Source organism: Ctenopharyngodon idella, chromosome 24 (assembly GCF_019924925.1).
Source record: "Ctenopharyngodon idella isolate HZGC_01 chromosome 24, HZGC01, whole genome shotgun sequence".
Taxonomy (NCBI): domain Eukaryota; kingdom Metazoa; phylum Chordata; class Actinopteri; order Cypriniformes; family Xenocyprididae; genus Ctenopharyngodon; species Ctenopharyngodon idella.
In genome coordinates, this window is record NC_067243.1 from 14,239,879 (window position 1) to 14,263,596 (window position 23,718).

The 23,718-nt window shown below is 37.4% G+C and overlaps 1 protein-coding gene across 1 annotated transcript; it reads left to right on the top strand.

The window, feature by feature from the left end:
• Positions 1-880: 880 nt before the first annotated feature.
• Positions 881-23,138, top strand: mapk8ip1a (mitogen-activated protein kinase 8 interacting protein 1a). The gene is made up of 12 exons (XM_051884839.1): positions 881-1,212; positions 2,290-2,401; positions 6,744-7,055; positions 13,112-13,193; positions 14,921-15,916; positions 17,071-17,143; positions 17,506-17,675; positions 17,767-17,870; positions 17,998-18,114; positions 18,690-18,760; positions 20,380-20,478; positions 20,824-23,138. The coding sequence occupies exons 1-12, from the start codon at positions 1,142-1,144 to the stop codon at positions 20,894-20,896; spliced, it is 2,280 nt and encodes a 759-aa protein (XP_051740799.1). The 5' UTR covers positions 881-1,141; the 3' UTR covers positions 20,897-23,138.
• Positions 23,139-23,718: the final 580 nt, after the last annotated feature.

A 23,718-nucleotide genomic window follows, 5' to 3' on the forward strand; every position in this document is an offset into this window, starting at 1 on the left:
TTTGCTTGTCATTTTTGTTCATTTTTTTGTTTTTGTTTTGTTTCTTTGTTTTGTTCTCTTTTTATGTTGTTGCTTTGTTTTAAAAGGTCATCCAACCTTCACATTAAACTAAAGTCTGTATTTATAATAATTTATTATTATTTATCTAAATAAGTGAATAATGAAAATGACATCTCTCATTGTTATTAAAACTGACCATCAGTGAACATCTGAGTGAACTGAACAGCATCCAGCAGTGAGCTGCTGTTTATCTCAGACTGGCATTGTAGTAATGCAATCGAGCTGCTGTATACAGAGCTGATATGAATGGCGTCCTGTGGGAGCTGCGCTAATGAGGGAAGAGCTCTCAGCTCCTGTCCAGGTCAGCTAATGTCTGCTCTTATAGAGCATAATGACCATACAGACTCTTATCGCTGCCTCTTTGCCTGTTTCTCTTTCTTCGTCCTCCATCTTCTGCCGAGTCCCGCAATGAAACAGATCTCCTGCAAGCCAATAACACGTGTTATCTTCGCTCGCCCGATTGCTCAATGTAAAATAAGATGACGCATGTTTGATCCATCAATAACATGCTTGCTTTTCCGTTAATGAAACATGAAGATCTGGATCTAATTAACAGGGTTTAGGAGGAGTTACTAATGAACTTTAATGATACAATATATATCACAGGCAGCCTTGGAGATATTTTCATCTGTTATCAATGCCATCGATTCCCAGCAGACATCTGCCGGCCTGCACTTGTGTGGAGGTGGCAACTTGAGCCGCATTGATCTGGACCATCAATCACTGGGGTGGCAGACCCTTTTAGAGGAGACTACGCCTCTCTCTCTCTCCCTCTCTCTCTCTCTCTCTCTCTCTCTCTCCCTCAGTTATCCGCCACTGACTTTAATGGCTCCATTGAAGGACACACGCAGAGCAGAGCAAGGAGTGTCAGGGGTGTGCAGCAGGATGTTTTCCAGGGGAAGTGAGGACATCCACAGGCACTACAGCTTCCCGTGGCTGATGTAAGCCCCCTGAGGACCCTCGTGGAGGACGTTTCTGTGTGGAGTGCCGGACGGGTGGTTAAGAAAGAAAGTGGCATAATTGTCGGCTCCATCGATTTCCCCCCAACAAGGGTCCAGTGACACCCCGCCCTGCCCCGCAGATGGTGCTCAGCCTGGCCATGGACTCCAGAGAGGATGGGGACAGCTGGATGGAGGAACAGTGGGAGAAATGGTACAGTAGTCATGCGGCCTTTTGCGCTGCACTTAACTGACCTTGGTCCTATGTGCTCTGAAATGGGCCAGTTTGGTGTGCATGCAGGAAAATAAATGGGTTATGGATGCGAATGAAGGAGATATGAAGGTTTTTGTCGTTTAATATGTGTGTATAATATTCCTAATCTAAAATTAAGCTTGCTTTGAGTATTTTGCATGGTACACAATTAAAAAAAATATATAAAATTACTCTACTGTGGTGTGCAAAATGACATTTATAGGTCTACTAGGTTTTTTCCGCTTGACTGTATTTGTTGTTATCTTGTTCATCTTGTTATCTATCAAGAAATGTGGGCAGCTGCACTAATTGCAGGTATATAAAAAGGAAGTGCTGAGAAGTTAGTATGTCCGAATGCTTAATTTATCAGTAAAAGATTTTGCTAGCTTGACAGAGGTAAGGACACCTATTAACAGTTGCTTTCTTAAGATTAGACTGAATAAGAATGTAATTGTTAAGGAAGTTCATACAATGTGTTGAAAAAACAGCAGAAAAATATAGCAGAAATGTGTTATTTCCGTATATGCTTAACTTTCATGATTCTGAATATAATTTTGTTAGGCCATTTAATTATTTTTTAATATACTTTTGTTTTATATATATATATATATATATATATATATATTTGTATGTGTGTGCCTGGTATTTCCATACGTTATGTGGACCAAATGTCCCCACAAGGTAATACCAGTAAATTTTGTCCTCATGGTAACATTTTTTTGGTCCCCATGAGGAAAACGGCTTATAAATCATATTAAATGAAAATCTAAAAGTGCAGAAAGTTTTCTGTGATGTGTAGGGTTAGCATAGGGGGATAGAATATACAGTTTGTACTGTATAAAAATCATTACGTCTATAGGAAGTCCCCAAAAAACATGAAAACCAGTATGTGTGTGTATATATATAGCATTGCAGTATTCCTGAAGTTATCAGATCACCCGGCGAGCCGTGCCCTCTCTGTGATTGTCTAGCAATAGTCTCGTGGAGGAATGACGTAGTGTGTGTCACTGTGTATGTGGGTGTGCTGGCACTTTTCAGGTTAACCCATGACATCAGTCTGAATGAATACGAGGATGATGACCTGTCAGAAGTAACAGAAATCACAGATGAGAACGGAATCACTCTCAGCCACCTCGACCTCGACCCTAAAGTAAGTCTGTACCCTCAAATACAAAGTCTGTTTGCAGATAAGCTGGCGTTTTGGGGTAAACCATATACATTTTAATACCATTTATTTATGTTGTTTTCATTTTTTACTTTTATCTTTGTTTTTTTGTAAGATATTTATATGTAATTTTCACAATTTACATTTTAAATTCGTTTTTTCATTTATTTACATTCTAAGTTGCGTTTAATATTTTATGTATTTATATCTATTTTATATAGCACATGTAGTTTGTAGTGTCAGGTTTACTTTGGTTTTTGGAGGTGTGCCAAAGCACCACCTGTACATGCCTATAAGGGTTAATCAACATCTGCTCTGAGCCTGTAGCTAATCTCCATTGGGTTAATCCAGGTATTATTGTAAGACTACTTCAGGAATCAAAAATGGCACTTAACTTTAGATTTGGGTTTGCATTAAGAAAAAATATTTGTATATGATATCACTGTAAATTAAATTTAACTGTTAAAAATTAAGTTTAACAATAGTTACTAGGGCTGGGTTGATAGATTTCTCGATTTTAATCAATTTTCATTTTGATTAACCGATATTGATTCTTAAATCCTAAGAATCGATCTTTAGTTGCTGTTTTCAGTTGATGAATTAACAAAACTTTGTAGCCATGTCCATCCAATAAATCGCAATAAGCTTTGTGCTTTTAACAAAGTTTTAGCTTTCAAATTCTATCCATTTTATTACGATATTCGAACAATAAATACCGTTTTGGCGCTCTTTTATGTGGAGTGACAGATCGCTACGCCTCAAGTCCCGCATGTGAATTAATCATCTCTTCCGCTCGACTACTAGTTTACAGCACGAAATAAACATGGATGAACAACAGAAGGTATGTTGAAAGATACTTACAGTTTACCGAAATCCATATCATGTCTCATGTAATCTCTCAATCGGTGTTTCAACCGCGGAAAGACGTCAATAAAACAGCCTGTAAACAATGTCACGTAATGTAAGATTTACCTCAGAAAAGCCATTGAATGTCCATGAACTCCTTAGTCAGCTAGAAAACTGAACTGAATAGAGGAGCATTTTGATAAATATATGCACTGTATTGTACATTAATTTTAACCTGTTTTTCACTATTTAATGTAGCCTATGTTTGAATAAATCCGTCATGTTTTTATGACAGCCACCATTTAAATGTTTATATTTAAAAAACGATCAAAAACATAGCCTGTTGCCTTTAAAAAGTTTTTATTTAACGTTGTTATTATTAAAAAAAAACGTCCTTTTGTAATTTAAATGCAATACAAATCAGTTAGGCTACCTAATATTATAGTAATGTCACTCTAAAAAAAAAAAAAAAGTGCCATATAGCACTAAAAGTGGTTCTTGGCTCGTAATCATAGGGGATCCACTTTTGGTGCTATGTAGCACCATATCTTTAAAGGTGCTCTACAGCACTTTTGTCAAAAACCCTCAAGAGGTGCCATATCGCATTTTATTTCTTCAACGAAAACAGTGGTTCTTTGGCTCGTAAAGAACCTTTAAAGGGGCTTAACAGGTTCTTTGTACGGCAGTGGTGCTATATAACACCTTAACCACCCCAAAGAACCACTGAAGAACCATACAGGGGCTTAACAGGTTCTGAATACGGTAGTGGTGCTATTCAGTACCTCAGTCATCCAAAAAAACCAGTGAAGAACCGCTGAAGAACCACTGAAGCACCAAGATTTGTGATTACGAGCCAAAGAACCACTTACTATATAGCACCATTCTTTTTTAGAGTGTTAGGCCTACCAACTGAGGTTCTTCTTTTTATTATTTTTTCCTTTGAGAATATGTTTCATGTACTATACCTGATAAGCTACCCTAATTAATCAATATTGAGTCAAATCATAATCAGAACTGAATTTAATCACAAGCTTGTGAATATATATCGAATTTGTCAATAGATAACAGATATCCACTGATTTAATTAGCTGATGTAGCTAAGTTAATTCAAAATTGTTTATTTACTCACCCTCATGTCATTCTAAAACTGTATTTGGAAAACAAATTACCATTAGCTTTTAGTGTATAGCAAAGAGCAAAAGGAGAATATCTCCTTTTGTGTTCTATAAAAAAACAGTCTTACAGATTTGAAAAGACATGAGGGTGAGTAAATGATGACCAAAATTTCCTTTTGCATGATCTACCCCTTCAATTTTTGTCGTTCCTTGTGATCCCTATGAATTAAACTTAATTAAGATGTCAAAGATTGTCTGTAACTAAAGAGTATGATTAGTGTTAGACAATAGTAATCACAGTTATCTTAATTCAAAAACAGTAGACGTCAACAGGCAGTCCCCACCACAAAGTAAAACGTGTATTTGTGGTTTATATCTCTCCACCCTAAAACCAAACAGTCACTTATCTTACCATGAGACACAGTCATATGGTCTTGAGCTGAATGAGGAGTCATTTGATGGTGCAGAGCTTGGCGAGCAGTTTACCCCACAGCAAAAATAGATTTCTAGGTCATCGGCACAGCATTAGTTTCCATGTATTGCTGTCTGAATGTGTGTAGAAATTTCAGCATTCATATGAATATGAGTGTGTATAAGGTCACAAGAGGCTGTTGCGTTCAGAGCCAATTAGCATAGCAGTTAATTAGCATTAGACATTAACACTGAGAGGAGATGTCAAAGCCAATCACATCTGTCTGTTTATCATGGATATCATCATCTAACCACTTAAACTTAAACAAAAGTCCCTCATTTATGGTTTCACTGCATTTTTTTATGTGACAATTAGCAATAAAACATTAGCATTTATGTTAAGAATAGCTGTTTAAAGACAATAAAGCAGTTTAGCGTAATGTTATAAATTCTCGTCAAAGCCAAACACATCTGACTGTTTATCATGGATATCATCATATAACTACTTAAACTTAAACAAAAGTCCCTCATTTATGGTTTCAGTGCATTTTTTATGTGACAATTAGCAATAAAACATTAGCATTTATGCTAAGAATAGCTGTTTAAAGACAATAAAGCAGTTTAGCGTAATGTACATGTTATAAATTATCGTCAAAGCCAAACACATCTGACTGTTTATCATGGATATCATCATCTAACCACTTAAACTTAAACAAAAGTCCCTCATTTATGGTTTCACTGCATTTTTTTATGTGACAATTAGCAATAAAATATTAGCATTTATGTTAAGAATAGCTGTTTAAAGACAATAAAGCAGTTTAGCGTAATGTTATAAATTCTCGTCAAAGCCAAACACATCTGACTGTTTATCATGGATATCATCATCTAACCACTTAAACTTAAACAAAAGTCCCTCATTTATGGTTTCAGTGCATTTTTTATGTGACAATTAGCAATAAAACATTAGCATTTATGCTAAGAATAGCTGTTTAAAGACAATAAAGCAGTTTAGCGTAATGTACATGTTATAAATTCTCGTCAAAGCCAAACACATCTGACTGTTTATCATGGATATCATCATATAACCACTTAAACGTAAACAAAAGTCCCTCATTTATGGTTTCACTACCTTTTTATGTGAAAATTAGCAATATAACGTGATTGTGCTAAGAATAGCTGTGTTTAAAAACAATAAGGCAGTTTAGCGTATATTTTATAAATTCTCTCTGTCAAAGCCATGATGATTTATCATGGATATCATCATAACCACTTAAACAAGAATCACTCATTTATGATTGCACAAACTTTTTTAATGCAATAATTAGCATCATGACATTAATGTTTATGCTAAGGCTGCGTTTAAAGACAATAAGGCAGTTTAGCATTGTTGAACGTCAAAGCCAATCACATCTGACCATGGATGTCATCTAACCATTTAAACTTAAACAAAAATCCCTCATTTATGATTTCACAACCTTTTACATGTGATAATTAGCATCATAACAAGTGTTTATACTCAGAAATGCTGTGTTTAAAAACAATACAATAGTTATTGAACGTGTTATAAGTTCTCTCTGTCATAGCTGTTCACATCTGACCATGGATATCATCATCTAATCACTTACACTTAAACAAAAATCCCTCATTTATGATTTCACAACCTTTTTTATACAATAATTAGCATCATAACAAGTGTTTTTGCTGTGTTTAAAGACAATAAGGCAGTTTAGTGTAATTGAACGTAATAAATTCTCTCTGTGTCATTTCTGGGTGTGTTTACTTTGCTTATGTTGTGTGACACGCCTCATTGTTCTCTGGGATTGAATTAGCTTTCCTTACAGCAGCCAGGAAGGGAGCCACAGGCTGATGTCATCACCGCTCTCTGATTGGCCGGCTGCTTCTGACTGCAGCTCCTTTGCTCTTGCCTCTAAAGCTCTGCTGCCTGCTCTTCCCAGGATCACATGACCCAGCCGACCAATGGTACGCCGAGGAGCGGCCGGAGGAGGGGGGTGGTGGAGCTGCAGACGGAGATGCTTCACTTGGACCTGATTGATGCAGAGGGAGGAATCCAGGAAGAAGAGGAGGAAAAGGAGGACGAGAGGCAGCCGGTTGATGCCGTCGATGACAACCACAAGCAAGAGCAGGGCGCAGGGCCGCCTGTCACTCAGCCTCAGCTAAAGGATTTCATCCCTGCCGTCGCCATGGATACCTACCGGCCCAAGAGACCCACCACCCTGAATCTTTTCCCTCAAGTGCCAAGGACTCAGGTGAGACGGGCAGCGGCCTTTGGTCTGTAAGAGGCTTGTGAATTACATCCAAGGCAGATTGATGGAGATTAGAAATTGTTTTACTGTAAAAATTATGATTTCCATACTGGATCTCGAGCGATAATATCATCTCGAGCCATTCCCCTGGAGGGATGGGGTGTATTTTCAGTGTAAATGCATGTAGCGTTCGGTTTTCTTTGATATTCCCGGCCGCTGATGCTGATGACGTTTCCTGTTTGTGAGCTCCCGCTCAGCCCACCTGCTATGAATCACTGCTGTCCGCCCTCCATGTGTAATGTAATCTGACAAGAAAGAGCGTGAGTGGATCATTACTGTTGACCTGTGAGGGTCAAACAGCAGGGGGCGGCACTTTAATGGGGCGATTTGAACAAAATATTACGAGGTGGGAGTAAAAGCCCTGTTTTTTGGATGTCATATGTGGCGCTGTTTTTGAAAGTATTGCGTTCTGTGTAATGCAAGAATAGATGGAATAGATTGACATTTTAGGGTTAGATATTGTAGAACTTGTTGATCTAAAGATGCGGGGCAAGTTGTCACACTTTTTACTCCAGTATTTCTTGGCTTCATAAAATATAGTGAACGTTTCCATTGTAATTGTCCAGGAACCTTGTGTGACAACATGCCCCAATAGAAAAAGAACATACTCTGATCTGACATTTATAAAAATTTCACTTGGGAACTTTAGCAAAAATATGATGATATCAGAATTTTAGTTGTGAGAACTAGCCTCGATCTCCATTTCGTTTCCCAGGCACTAAAATGAAGTTTAAGAAATGAAACTCTTTTGGAAAACTCTTTTTGAGCACAATTTACCTCAAAATTTGGTTGCCCTTAAAGGGATAGTTCACCCAAAATTCTGTCATCATTTACTCACCCTCAAGTAGTTCCAAACCTGTATGAATTTTTTTTCTTCTGTTGAACACAAAAGAAGATATTTTGAAGAATGTCGGTAACCAAACAGTTGATGGACCCCATTGACTTCCATAGTAATACAAAAGTCAGTGGGGTCCATCAACTGTTTGTTACCCATATTCTTCAAAATATCTACTTTTGTAGAAAGAAAAAAGAAATTCATACAGGTTTGGAACAACCTGAGGCTGAGTAAATGATGACTGAATTTTAATTTTTGGGTAAACTATCCCTTTAACATTAAATACCCTAATTTATTATATATAATAACATAATCACACTTTTAAACATCACCCTGTCATATCACAGAAATTATAAATGGAGCGTTATTTCTTTCTTACTATTGCGCATAATCTTACCCAGTGTTGTAACTAAAAGTGAAACTATGAAAAATTGTTTTTGATAATGTAAATAAAGCTGAAATAAAATTTAAAAAGTACCAAAATTACTAAACCAAATGTGAACAAAAAAAAAAAATGAAGCTAAATAGAAATATTTAAAAAAGGAAAACTGAAAATATAGATGTAAAATAAAATATACATGTAAAATATGAATATCTAAGACTGTTATTTCCACAGTTATCAACATCGTAAATCTAGTGAAGCTTTTCATGTTTTCATTTTTTTTTAAAATTAATATTTATAACGCTTGTATTTGCTGTCATCTCCTGTTCACCACTTTAGAAGTTCACTCAACTAAGATAACTTCTGCTTCTGAGAACACCAGAAATGTGAAAACCGTCCATAGCATAGATAGATATAATACTAAAATAACACTGATCTAACCTCAGTTTTTAAGGTAAATAATCTGCTGCCATCCTTTCTCTCTCTCATTTTTGAAGTGCATTGTGGGTAATGAGGCAGAGGGAACTAAATGATTTAAGCACTGCTATCTCCTGAAAAGACTTCCAACCCAGACTGTATTGACCTCAAATTGACCTTTTCGGTTTTCTCTGTTACTGATTAGTGTTTGGTTATGCTGCTTGCTGTAATTTCTGACGTTGGCCAGAGTATTATAAAAAGGCATATGATTATAAAGATTCTAGATAAAGATAAATGAACATTCTGTCATCATTTACTCACCCTCATGTCACTCAAAGCTTCTTTCTTTTGTAGAACACAAAAGGAGATATTTTGCTGAGCGTTTCCGCTGCTCTTTTACATACATTGAAAATACTTTATTCCAGATCTTCTGAAGTCATACAGAAACCTCAAGTCTCATTCTTGATTTAAAATAGGTCAATAATACAGGTTTGGAATGACATGAGGATGAGTAAATGATGACAATGTTCATTTTTGGGTAAACTAACCCGTTAACCTGCGTTGAGCTAAAAATGCACATTAAACACAATGCAGTTTAGTCAGTTTAATATTGCATAACAATATTTACCATCTTATAGCATTAGTGCTGGCTAGTCTTGAATATCTAAATCACTGGATATATTGAAACTGATGAATATTATCAGGATTTGCAAAAACCGACTTGTATGATATCTTATTATTTATAGTTGTGAGGTTTACATGAAAGTGTTGCTAGAGTAATAAAACAGCCTTTTGCTCGAATGTTTGCGCACACTGAATCATATCCAGGTCAGCAGATTGTTTTACGACTAGAGAAGATGGTGGATGACTGTAAATGTGCTTCCCTGTCTTTAATCTCGTAATCTTGGCTTGTCGAATCTCTCCACGTCTGCAGCATTGGCACAGCCGCTGGGCTCAAAGGGCATTTGAGGAATTAGCAAAGAGCTTTTCCACAGAAAGGGCATAGAGTTATTGGGTAATACAAGTAAAACTGTGAAAAAGTCTGCTCTAAAAATATCTACATTGTGACGAAAATATTTCAGCTAGCAAGCCAGAGGCCTGGATGTTGACTGAAACCCTTAGAATAGATGTGAAGTGCTGTTGACAACCTATTATTTCTGTAATCTGACACATTTCTGAGCGAAATGGGATATTCAATGATTAAAAATGTTGGACAAGACTTGATTTTATCAGGAAATAATTTAAGTGTTTTTTTACTTGGATTAATGTGTTTCACGTTATTGACACAAAGGAACAGTATGTTTTATTTTAATTAATTAATGTATCTCTGAATTTTGTGGAAAAGTTTTAAAACCTACCCCTTTTTTGACTATTTAAAGACTTCTAAATCAATTGACGTTTTTCTTTTCTTTTGTTGACATATTTTTTATTGAAACAGGATGTTTGGATGGGACATATCAAAGTGGTCCTTTTTTAAAACAAAATAGCCAATGTCCTTTAGTTTGTCACAGCTGTAAATCATGATTTGCTGTTTGCATATGGTTTTAGGTGGAGATACATTCTTACTCTAGCAAGAATCTGATTGGATGAAACAATGTAGTGCAGGAGGAGTAATCAATATTTCAGCTCCAAGACTATATATATATATATATATATATAAAACGGTTAGTTCCTGTCCTTAATTCTGATTGGTCAATAGCTGTGTTTTATTCACGATAAAACACGGCTATGACCGCTTCCAACAGTTCAGTCACTACACAACACCCTTAGCAACATAAACTGTATGTTCTCAATTGATATTGTTCATTGAATCTCGTAAGCGAGTTTATTACCTGCATTCAGATTTAGCATTTTCCTTCAGGTCAGTCCTATGTTCATAATAAAATATTTGTTTAAATGTCTGCTGCAATATCTTGTCCTTTTAACAGTTAAGGGGTTTTCCCGTGACTGACAGTCGCTAGTCAAAGCATTTATCAGTTGCGTCTTGTACCGTTTTAAAAACAATTCAGTCTTTTCAATATAAAAGTCTCCGCTACTGACTGACACACTCATAAAGACAGTCTTTGCCGCCATCTAATGGCGTGAAAATGTAACTTCTGTTGCTGTTCACGGTCAGGGACTATTTTTTCTGGCGGAAGGAAGGCTTTTAGAAAAAGTTTACTTCATGAAAGTTGCATTGATACATATTTCTGGCTTTAATATTTGTATTGTGTGGTAGCCGTGCTGTCATACAAAGAAGTTATAAACACTGCACATGCAAAAACAAGAGAGAATCAACGAAATATTAATAATGGATTATGTTGTAGTCAATGTATGCTTTTTGTTTTTCTATGCTTTTTTTTTTTTTTTTTTTTGCGCGGTAAAATAAAACCTTTTGCTGTAGTTTGGCTTTTTTTTTGCCAAATAATTTCGTCAGATAAGTACCTTAACCAAGTTTAATGTTTTGATCTTCCCTCACATTTAAAATACTTTAAAAATGTAAAATGTTTTCCTCATATTTTGATGGTTTAATAGAACTTGTAGAGTCATTAAATACAAATATCCCCTCTGAACATCACTTTTGGCCACTACTGTGTATATATGAGACATGTTAGGGCTGTCAAGCGATTAAAATTTTTAATCTAATTAATTGAATGATGTGGCGATTCATTAATATAATTAATCACAATTTAATCGCACATCATTATCTTCACAAGATAATTTGAAGTCATTATTGTGTAAAGCATCAAATAGACATTACAAAAAGTAGCTTCAGAAAGAAATATCTTATTTGATTCAACATACTCAAACCATGAGAGTAAATGATGCCTGAATTTTCATTTTTGGGTGAACTTATATGAAATTATTATTATTAAAAAATAAATAAAATTAGACTCTAAATAAGAAACTAAAACTGACAGTAGGTGGCGGTAATACACTGATCAGTCTGTGTAGTGCCTCTTCAAGTCCAACAAGTCTTTTATGAATGGTCCGCTGAATCATTGATTTCACTCGGTTTGTTCAAAACACAGATTCAGAAATGAATCACTGCCGTGCATTGAGCAGAGACTAACAGTTTTGCTTTGTCTTTACATTTTAATTTAGCAAAAATTAACAAAATAGACAATATTGTGTCTAAAATAACAAACTTCTTATTTACTGAACTGTTGTATAAAATAAGTAGGCTATTGCATTTGCACTCGTTATATAGGCTATGGGACAAAAACAGCACTTGTGTAATATTGCACTCGTTACTTGTGTGATATTGCTGAACTCATATGATCTAAATATAAGACAAACTCAACAGGGTAATTTTTCGCGCCCATATCTTTCATTTTAGGGACTTTCTGACTGCATTCTATAGGCTTCATCGTGCAATGAGTTGTTGCCCTGCATCATATTCATCATAAATCAACTGTATGAAATGTTAGATGAACTGTATAGGTCTGGGGCGGGGCAAGTGCGTTAAATGCATTAAAAATTTTAACGCATTATTTTTTAGCGTAACTAATTAATCTAATAATCTAATCTAACTGCCAGTTCTTCGAGAGACATCTTTCTCAGATTTAAATGTCACATACTTTATTTCCTGTAGAGATAAAGATGACTTAATTCTAGTCTGATATTAGTAGACTAGACGCACAGTAATAGATTGAGATAGGCTTTGATTATTAAACTAGAAAGCAATAAACTGTCGGGATAGAGTTTCTCCCATCTGGTTTCTTTCCTGATACCGTTTTTAGAGTCACTGGATAAGAGCATCATTTCAGCCATCTGTGTCTTCCTCCTCCGTCATGAGCACTACTGTGTTCTTCCCCCACACTTACGCACACACTGACACGCTCTCACGCATGCCAATTCCTCCATCATCGATGGGCGCATTGCTATGGCAACATAGGAGTGTCAGTGTTAAAGGTGCATTATAGCAGCGTGATCAATTGGTGAGTCAGCGATAGGAAAGAGCAGTAAATCTATCTGTCGGGCTGCTCTTCCTGGAACTCTGTTGCTTTATGAATTGTAGTCAAATACACTTTCTGTTTCTGGTTTCACTATATGATAGAAAAGCACCTAAAATGTGGTGGCATGTTTGACATTTTTAAAATAAATAAAAAAATGAATTAAAAAAATCCACTTGTTTTGATATTTTATTGACATTCTTATATATATTCAAATTATTACATTTTTAATAACATTTAATAACCTATTTATTTGTTATTTTAAGGTTCTGTAGAGAATACTGATTCATGGTAGTGTCCAAAAAAACGTTGTTATCATATTTATTGTTTATTTTGGTATATTTTTTGTAAGGGTTAATCTCACCAATATTGATCTGACCCTGTCAGCATTTTGTATATTGAAAAATCTATCTCTCACTCTTTTTTGCAGGACACAATAAATAACAATTCCTTTGGTGAGAAAGAACGGAGGAAAGAAAAGAAAACCCATTCTTCATCACCACACATTAAGGGTGAGTAATAGCCATGTGTACCACACAAATGAACGTGTCTGATGAATTGCTGAGACTTAAATTTTCCAAACAAGTAATTTTTCAAATTCATTTCTATGCCTTAGTGGAATTACTATGAGATGAATGAAAGAAATTCAATATAGGCTATGTATCATAATTGTGGGTGTTTTTGTAGTATTCGCTTCAACGGAATGTAATGTGTTTACGTGCTGCAATTAACTTAATGGGATTTTCGTCAATCTACTTACCCAGAGAGTTCATTAGATGTCACTTGTGTCTGACTCTACTAGCTAGAAGTATGAAAATAAAGGTTTGATCACTGTAAAGCTGATGTGTTTAAATGTTGTCTATGATAAAATACTTTTTCTTGTCCCAGCGTAATCCATCAAGGAGTGTAAACACTATGGCTACCAGGCTATGTCCCAGTTGTCATGCTTTTACTATGTACTTTGCTTTGCTGATGATTTGGCATGTGATTAAGCATTAGCACCTACTTAAAGTCAGCAGCCATCAAATGCAAATTGACATATGATGGACTTCTCCAATCATTTAGGCTCTGTTACCACCTGGTATTAAGATGTGTGTTGGTCGATCGGATCACAAGTTGACGACGCTAAATACAGGTGTAAACGGGGTCGAAATCGTTTTGAGCTTGTCCACTTTCAACCACTTTCAGAGGACGTCGAAAACGCATTCGAACGGACTGCTTTCGTAGTGGAAACGCTCATGTGGTCGAATGCATTCGAACAGCCACAAAAGACCACCTACTCTCCACCTACTAACGTGTAAACATTATGGGAAGCGCGCTAGCCAGGTGGGATTTAAACTTTGTCAGCTGAAGACACAAGTTTGGTTTGAAGATGAAAAAAATGTACCAAGCACAATGTTCTCTCACCATTCCTGATTTCTAACACACACTCACAGCGTTCGGTTGGTCTTGCGACTATCAGAGCAGACATGAAAGCTGCTGTTCTCTTTTTCCGTCAGGCACATTCATATGTAAATTGCACACGCTTATTTTGTCCATTAGATCGAAAGATCTGAAAAAAAAACTTACATTTACCCGACCATAGACCCTCCCCTCAAAGAAATCAGGACAGAAGTGGTTGAAAGTGGACAAAAGGGACGGATTAAAATACCAGGTGGAAACGGGTATGTGTCTCCCTTGTCCACTTGTGATCCGTTCGACCAAAACGCATCTTAATACCAGGTGGAAACAGGGCCATAGTCTGCTTAAACCCCGCCCTTTCTTACAATCAACTACAAGCTTGCATTCAGATCTGCCTCCATCCATTCAACAAACAATGGATTGAAGACCCGCTTCTTCTTTTTGATAATCCGTTTCACTCAAATTTATGTCACAATACATAAGAAAAGATCTGACGCTACTTTCGTCTCATCGTTTAATTCATTGTTTCTTTACTTCTAGGATCGTACATTTACAAATTGTGACATCATAGTTCATGGTGCATTTCTTCAGTTGACAATATTACACACTTCACCTTCAAAAGTAATGGCAATGGCATTGCAATTGTAAGGACTACACTACATGGAAAAATAGTCCTACTGGTTTAAAAACCATCAGGATTCATTACTTCCTTTGCTGATTGAAATGTAGCATTTTGTGTTTATGAGGCATTAACTGACATTTTTACATAATCCTTTTCAAATGTTTTCCTCCATTAGGCTTATTGCCTAATGTATAATCTTCTGTGTGTGTGAAACAGGAGATCCGGCGGCCAAACCTGAGCAGGTTAGCCTGACCGATGGGGACAAAGTTCAGGCCAGGGCTGACACCAAACCACGAGGCCCTGCCTCCTCTACGAATAAATCCTCAGCCTTTCGCAGCAAGCAGCAGGACAAGTTGTCAGAGTCTTTGAACAACCCCAAAGTGGTGGAGCCCCTCAAACAGGCAGTCATGAGGGAAAAATCCACGGAAGTAACCCTCATAGAGGGTGTCCTTGACATCCCGATTATCTGCAAGGAAAAAGCCCGGTATCACACCGTCAATGGCTATCGGGAACAAGTGCAGTATCCTGTGGAGAATGAAGGTACGTGTGACCAGTCGGTCGACAAAAACAAGGACTATCGCATTTCGGAAGGAAACGCCACTGAGGAGATCCACCTCACGCCTGTTAACGGTGAGCAGGAGCGACCGTTTCTGTCTCAGAGCAGTGACAGCAATCGCATGTCCATTAGTTCAGACACGGAGCTTCCTCCGGCTCACTACTACCCATCGGCGGGTTGTCCAAACCCCTCCATTAGCGAGGAGGATGAGGTGTACCCACCCACACCCCCATGCCGGACTGTCAGCCTCAGTGACCCGGGGGATGCTAGTCAGCGGACTGAAATCCGGAAGCCCAAAGTGGCAAAGGAGGACACCTTAAAGACGGTGGCGGTCAGCACGGATGCTTCGGGACTGACGTATGACTCTGTTAAGTACACCCTGGTGGTGGATGAGCATGCTAAGCTCGAGCTAGTGAGCATCAAGGACTGCTACAAAGGTTACGAAAGTGACAGCGACAATACAGTCTACGAGTCCGCCATCGACGATGATGACGAGGATCAGGAAGCGGACGAAGAGGAGGAAGAGTCTGGAGCCAGGAGCATGAGGAGAGACACTTCCTGTTTGTCTGCGGACTCCACCACAGACACAACCTCAGACGTGCCCCGTTCCCGCAAGTTCATGAACGTCTTTGTGAATGGACGGTCGCGTTTCTCTGGTGAGTAGTATGGGTTTAGAAAGTAGTTTGGAAATTAGAAATTAAAGGGGTGGTTGATTATGATTTAACTTTTTTAACTTTAGTTAGTGTGTAATGTTGCGGTTAGAGCATAAACAAACGTCTGCAAAGTTACGACGCTCAAACTACAACGAGCTTCTTCCCGGGTTGGTGACATCACTAACCCTAAAATTTACATAAACCCTGCCCCCGGGAATATGCAACAAACGGGGTGAGGCCATGTTGGGCTGAATCAACTCCACAGCAACTACATACATTTATCCACTAACCTTTCAGTGTCTGACCTTAGTTTGAACAATGTAAGGCTGAACACTGTTACTGACAATCGTCATTTTGGCTGTGTGAGATTGTCCAGCTTTGTTGTTGTTGAGCAACCGAAGCGTGAGCTGTTAAAGCTCCACCCTTCTCTGTAAAGTGGGCCGGGAGCAGCAGCTCATTTGCATTTAAAGGGACACACACTAAAACGTTGTTAAAAAGCGTGTTTTTGCTCACACCCAAATGATCTGCGGGGTATTTTCAGCTGAAACTTCACAGACACATTCTGGGGACACCAGAGACTTATATTACATCTAGTAAAAGGGGCATAATAGGTCCCCTTTAATTTACAATTCATATTTTAAAAATGAATTTTTTTTTTTTGTGTTACCAACAGAAAGTATCTAAAATCAATTTAAAGTTGTGTAGCAGAAGCTCTAAAGAACATGTGCTCCCAGTAGATGACTGCTTTTTGTCATAACCTGTCCTGTAGAAGGGTTGAACATGCTATATAATTCAGAGAGAATAAATGGCTCCTACATTTATAAAAATTAGCTGTTCATGTGAAGCTAAACATCCATTAACAGTCTACGTGCAGAGGTTTCACCAAACAAATGCAAGTGCGGTGTAAAAAAGCCCAGAAAGAATGTAAAAGGTCCAAGGGTTGAACCTTGTTGCACCTCTTCCATAATACTCCCCACGTATCTGCCAAGACCTCACAAGAACTGCAAAGATTTTCCTCATTAACAGGTTTGCTAATATCAGACCCGCCTTTGACCAGCCAGGATCAAGGCGATGAAATTCAGCAATCGCTACCTGCCGAAATGTCTCTTTCCCTTGTTGTTCTAGTTGTGACAATGAACGTTTGTTCTCCCACTTAGGGGCTGAGTTTGGATTCTTCTCCTGTGTTATTAATGGAGAGGAAAGAGAACAGAGCCACAGAGCAGTGTTCAGGTAAAGATTCAATTAAAGTGACACTGAAACTTATCCTGACCATATTTCATTAGAAATTTTGAAGCTTTTTAAAACCTTGTTTTGAGGACCATTATTTTGTCATGAAAATGTCACAATGCAAAGTAATTGTACTAAAAATAGGTTTATTCTTTTGATTTTTAGTGAAATTCACCCACATACCAACTACAGCAAAACAAGATGACACCACAAAAAATATAAAATGAGTAATAGGACATATCTATCTATGCAAATATATATTTTGTTCAAAGTCACACTCTACTCATGGCACTAACTACTTTTTTGGAGATCACCCAATCATACCACGTTTGACCTAAGCATTCCTAATCTTGTCTCGGTTACAGGTTTATCCCTCGCCACGATGATGAGTTGGATTTGGAGGCGGATGACCCCTTACTGGTCGAGGTGCAGGCCGAGGATCTGTGGTGCGAGGGCTACAACATGCGCACTGGATCCAGAGGCATCTTTCCTGCATTCTACGCCGTCAAGGTGACAAAGGATGAACTTGTTAAAGGTAAACCTTGGCTTTTCTATAGCATGTTGAGTATTTGAGTTTTTGTATATTGTGCAATAATGTCCTCCTCTGTTCACTGTGATTTATTCAGAGGTCAAAGGTGACTGGATGGACAAATTCTGGGTGAAATTCCTTGGTTCTGTTCAAGTGCCGTATCACAAAGGGAACGATGTGCTTTGTGCCGCCATGCACAAGGTATACTAATTCATTTCTGCATTATAATTCTGCCTTGGATTTCCATATATTTACGTAATAACTACAATGACATATTATTGTTCAAAATGTAATCTGATGTTCATACGCAATCTGATTATGTCAACAGATAGCATCAAACAGAAGAACAACAATGCAGTTCAGCCCCCCTTCGCCTTGCATTCTGGAAATCAACACAAGAGGAGTGAAAATCATTGTTCAGGATGACTGTCGGACTTCTGGAAGGGTTTGTATACCTCAGAATAACTATAATATTTTTCCTAAAAATTACTCGCCAAGCATATGTTCATTCCTAACATGTAGTACCTTTTCAAATAGTTTTCGAAATTAATATGTTGCGTTATTATTTATGGAAGTTATTCAATAAAGGTTTAAGGGGGTCAATTTAATTTAATATTTTAAGTATTTTATATTTTGAAATCTTTAAATATTATGATATTGAAATATTCTGATACTAATTTCATTTTATCAATGGATTCTTGCCATGGAGGCATCTTCTTAGTGTGACTAGATGTTGCCACCAAAAGGCTCTTCCACTCAACTGCACTCTGTGACGCAACATTTACGGCTCCACAGTTACGCAATGAAGCATCTTAAGAATGCGGGGGGGTCTCGCCCCCTAAGCCCCTCTGAGTGAATTTGTGAGCGCGCTCAGTGATGTTAATCGCAGAGTTCAGGAGTTTAGCACACATACTGATACGACCTCACACTGCAATGACATCAAGTTGTGCTGCTTACACTAATGTGTTCCCATCTCTGCTGCTGATTAGATCACTCAGTCTTTCTTTCCATATTTTACAGGGTGAGAAGTGCTTTCACTTTTTTCAATTGAAAAACATCTCCTTCTGCGGATGCCATCCAAAGAATAAAAAGTGAGTTTGAACAAATGTATGGTTTTTTTCATCACGCTTTTATCAGATCCTTTCTGTCCAGTATGACTAGATGTGACCCTGGACCACAAAACCAGTCATAAGGGGCAGTTTTTTGAAATTGAGATTTATACATCATCCGAAATCTGAATAAATAAGCTTTATGTATGGTTTGTTAGGACAATATTTAACCGAGATACAACTATTTGAAAATCTGAAATCTGAGGGTGCAAAAAAATCAAAATATTGAGAAAATCGCATTTAGTGTTGTCCAAATGAAGTCCTTAGCAATGCATATCCACTCACAAAAATAATTTTTTTATATATTTACAGTAGGAAATTTACAAAATATCTTCATGGAACATGATCTTTACTTAATATCCTAATGATTTTTGGCATAAAAGAAAAATCGATCATTTTGACCCATACAATGTATTGTTGGCTATTGCTACAAATATACCCGTGTGACTTATGACTGGTTTTGTGGTCCAGGGTCACATATAAAGTGAAAATAAGGGTAAATTAGTAAGTTAAAAATATTATTTAATTTATTTATTTTTATAAAATAATTTTGGCAATTTTTTTCAAGAACTCTCTTATGCTCACTAAGGCTGAATTTGTTTGATCAAAAATACAGTAAAAACAGTAATATTCTGAAATATTATTATAATTTAAAACAACTATTTTCTATTTTCATATATTTTAAAATATAAAATATACAAAGCTGAATTTTCAGCATAATTACTCCAGTCTTCAGTGTCACATGATCCTTCAGAAATCATTTTAATATGCTGATTTGCTGCTCAATAAACATTTCTTGTTATTATCACTTTTGAAAACAGTTTTGCTGCTTCATATTTTTGTGATACATTTTTTCAGAACCACTGATGAATATAAAGTTCAAAAGAACAGCATTTATTTGAAATAGAAATCTTTTGTAACATTATAAATGTCTTTACTTTCACTATTGATCAATTTAAAGTGTTAGTTCACCCAAAAATGAAAATTCTGTCATTAATTACTCACCCTCATATTGTTCCAAACCCGTAAGACCTTTGTTCATCTTCAGAACACAAATTAAGATATTTTTGATGAAATCCGAGAGGTATATGACTCGTCCATAGACATCAATATAATCAACACTTTCAAGGTCCAGAAAGGTACTAAAGACATCGTTAAAAAGTCGACGAGACTGCAGTGGTTCAACCTTAATTTTATGAAGCGACGAGAATACTTTTTGTGTGCAAAAACAAAACAAAAATAATGACTTTATTCAACAATCTCTTCTCTTCTGTCTCATTCTCATACGTTGTTTACGTCCAGCGCTTCCAGGTTCTACGTCAGAATGCTGACTCATTATTGGCCGGCTCCTGCGCCTGCATCACACGCATGCGTCATCCTGCTCATGTGATCAGCTTTGGCCAATACTGAGCCGGCATTCAGATGTAAACACAGAAGCCTTAATCTTGGACTGAGAGCTTGTGGTCACTTATATGAAGCTCTAAATACAATAACCCCATTTTTATCCAGCTACACCGCCCCCTACAGGAAAACAAGAGAACATACAACAATGACATTAGAGTCACATACTTGACAGTAAATACTCTGTGCATTTCTTTCAGGTATTTTGGACTAATAACGAAACATCCAGCATACCAGAGATTCGCTTGTCACGTGTTCTTCTCAGATGATACAACCACAAAACTGGCTGAATCTGTAGGGTGAGTTCTCACTTCAAGAGCTCATTAACACAATTTACTTTCTCGATTTGACTTAGTTGAAAAAATGCGGGTTGATGACTTTGATAACAGCATACACCACCGATTAACAACCTTGTAGCTCACATTAGGTATGTCTTTAATGGAACCTGACTGTTATGTTAAATTATGGCACAACCGCACCTTGTGTTTGAGTTAGGTTCTATTTTGAAAGCATAAACTCATTGTTGATAAGTTTATAGCTCTAAAATCACATCTAAACCTTCCCAAAATGCAGTTAAAATACAACTTTGTTGCATATAATTTAAATATGTATGTAAATAAAGAGTTTTTCCTTTGTTTTAACAGGAAAGCTTTTCAGCAATTCTACAAAGAACATATGGAATATTCCTGTCCGACAGAAGACATCTTCCTCGAATGACCTTCAGTCTATTTGTATTTTTGCATTATCACATACTATATGAGGTGTCGCATGATGGTGGTTTTGATCCTCTTTGTAACGTGTCATGTTGATGATATAATGTTGATGTCTATTTTAGACAAATGTTAAAATCGAAACAGATATCGGCCACAGCGCAACTACTTTCACCTCGTACAACTCGAGTATTACTGACTGGTGTAAAGCCTTACGAAGTTTAATAACTAAAAAAAAAATGTTCGATGTAACTTGTAAAAATCATTTCTGTGCGAGGTTTGGTTTCATTTGAATTCATTCGAAGCACAATGTTTGATGCATTAATGATGGATGAAACAACAGAAGACAGAAAAGAAATCTTAAAGCTATGCCGGATCCAAAATCATGATCTGTATTTCAAAGTTTTTATCAGAAACCAAAGCTTTACTGGGGCACGTCCTTCTTCACTCAGAATGGATGTGAAGCACGTAATTGAATTCAGCCCAGTTTGTCCATCTGGTGTCCGTGACCTTCTTTGCACCACAGGTTAAGACCACTTTACAACAAATTCCTGCGTCATTTTGAAAGGGTGGCTAGCAACGATTTAAACCCAAGGTTACGAATCCCTGATCCAGAGCATTAAAGTGCAGTCACATTTATCGCTGTTTATTTGAAATCCAGTCATTTCAATAGGAATCCTACGGAAAGCTACTTGATTTCCATTCACACAGAGCGGGTGAACGCAAAGACACGGGCCAGTGGAATGAAAAAAAGGCAAGGTCTAGAGACGCGTTTTCGGAGAACGCAAAAAACGTGAGATGCGAGCGTAATTGTCAAACACATGGTTCACAAAGAATGTGTATTTGCTGTTAAAAACGCAAGATGCAGGTCAGTGGAGACCTGGAGATGCATTTTTAAAAAGCTTTAACTTGAGCAGCATGTTTTTAGAATGCCATGCCTACACCAGACGTGACTGGCACATGTGATGCGACAAAAGCAAATAGAACCCATTATAATCAGTGATGCTGTCTACACTGGATGCGGCGTGATGCATCACGAAAAATTCGCGACAGTAAACTGAAGCCCCGTTCCATTTTTGATGTACTCCAAGCGCTCGCGCTACTTCTGATATGAAGGACAAATGGATTTGCTACAGTCACTTTGTCGCGTCCACTGTGGACAGCTTCTAGCTGACGGTGTAGATACGATGTCATGTGCAAGACGCAAGTGCAATGGTTAAAGACGTTCGTCTAGCACATGTTTGCATTGAAGAACAATGGTAAAGCTGCGCAGTGGAACAGAAAAACGCAACGGACCCTAGCGTGTTTACATACAACACGTTTTTCTATTCCATTCCACATTTTTTCATTTTCCATTCCACCGCGCTACTTTTCCATTGTTTTCCTGTGTGTACGGCGCCAGTGCCAGAATTTTAAGTGTTCTATGTTAAATCGGGTATGTGCTGACGTTTATCTGCACACTACAAAGTCTTATAAATACAATATAGCATCCAGGCTTACTTCGGTGAATGCTTTTTCTTTTTGGTTCTCGTATTCAATGTTTATGTGTGCTTAGATTCCCATATGTTGCTCTGTTAAACAGAGCGTAGTCTGGGCCTATTTGCATTCTGGTTCAATCTCAGAATCCCTGACGTATGTAGCTGTGAAAACCAAATAATTTCTTTTTACATTCTATATTAGATATCTTATTTATAAATATAACGAAATGGAAAGATCTTAAAGTATATATTATTCTGGCACCTGAAATATATATAAGGAGAGGATGCAACACTGTCATAATGACAAAAAGGCCTGTATAAATGGTGCTTGAGGAATACTGCTGCCTGGTAGTGAAAAGATTGTGCTTGCTCATTTTTCTCCTGATACAGGTTTCAAAGCCAAGGCCTAAAATGGACCCATCTTCACCAGTCCTTTCAAAATGGCACATCCTCACAGCATGCGCTTACCTAATATGCAATATTCACAAAATGAGCAGTCTAAAATTGAATAATCTGCAGACCAAATGATGTTCTGTAGAACAGTTTGTCTCACTGTGCGTGAAGATATTTTGCTTGGTACGGCCATTTTGAAAGGTGGTAATCAGTTATTAGGACCATCTGTGTCTGCAAAAAATATCTGCGAACCGATCCTGCAAAATCACAAGTTGTGCCTATTTCATCTGTTATCACTGTACATTGTTTTGTTTTTTTGTTTTTTTAATTGATCATAACTGTTCTGTGGAACCCATAAAATTAAATCCTATTTGTAAATGGATTGTCCTGATGTGTTATTGCTAACAGTATGGTTCTCGAATCTGATTGGCTGAGAGCCGTGCGATATTCTAGTGATAACAGCACTCCTACCTTTTCACCATTTGAAGCAACTGTCATGGCGGCCGAGCAAATCCACTGTATTTTTAACAAATACTACACTTGCTGTACCAAGAATTGTAGTTTTAAGAGTTTTTTAGGTGAGAATGTAGTTGTTTAGACCTGAAATATGTGACTCATATTTAATCGTAGCGCCAATTTTACAATTTGTTTAGACATTTTCAGAGATGCGAGCTGCAGGCCGTAAGCGGCCGTTCAGGGCTCGTGTACCCGCTGAGAACAGCTTTGTCTCGGCCAGTGCTTCAGGGATTTGTCGCTGGCTATTATAGTGGTTAAACATGAGATATAATTCATTTTGAGTACATAAAATGGGCAATCTTTGGTCTTTCCCATGGAATTGGGCTACTTTTAAGTTGCCGCCACTCCAACACCACCAAAACACCCCTCAGACAGTGGAGAATTCGGCCGCCCGAATTGAGCTATTTTTGACTTGCCATTGGGGTACTTTTGTTGCACAGAC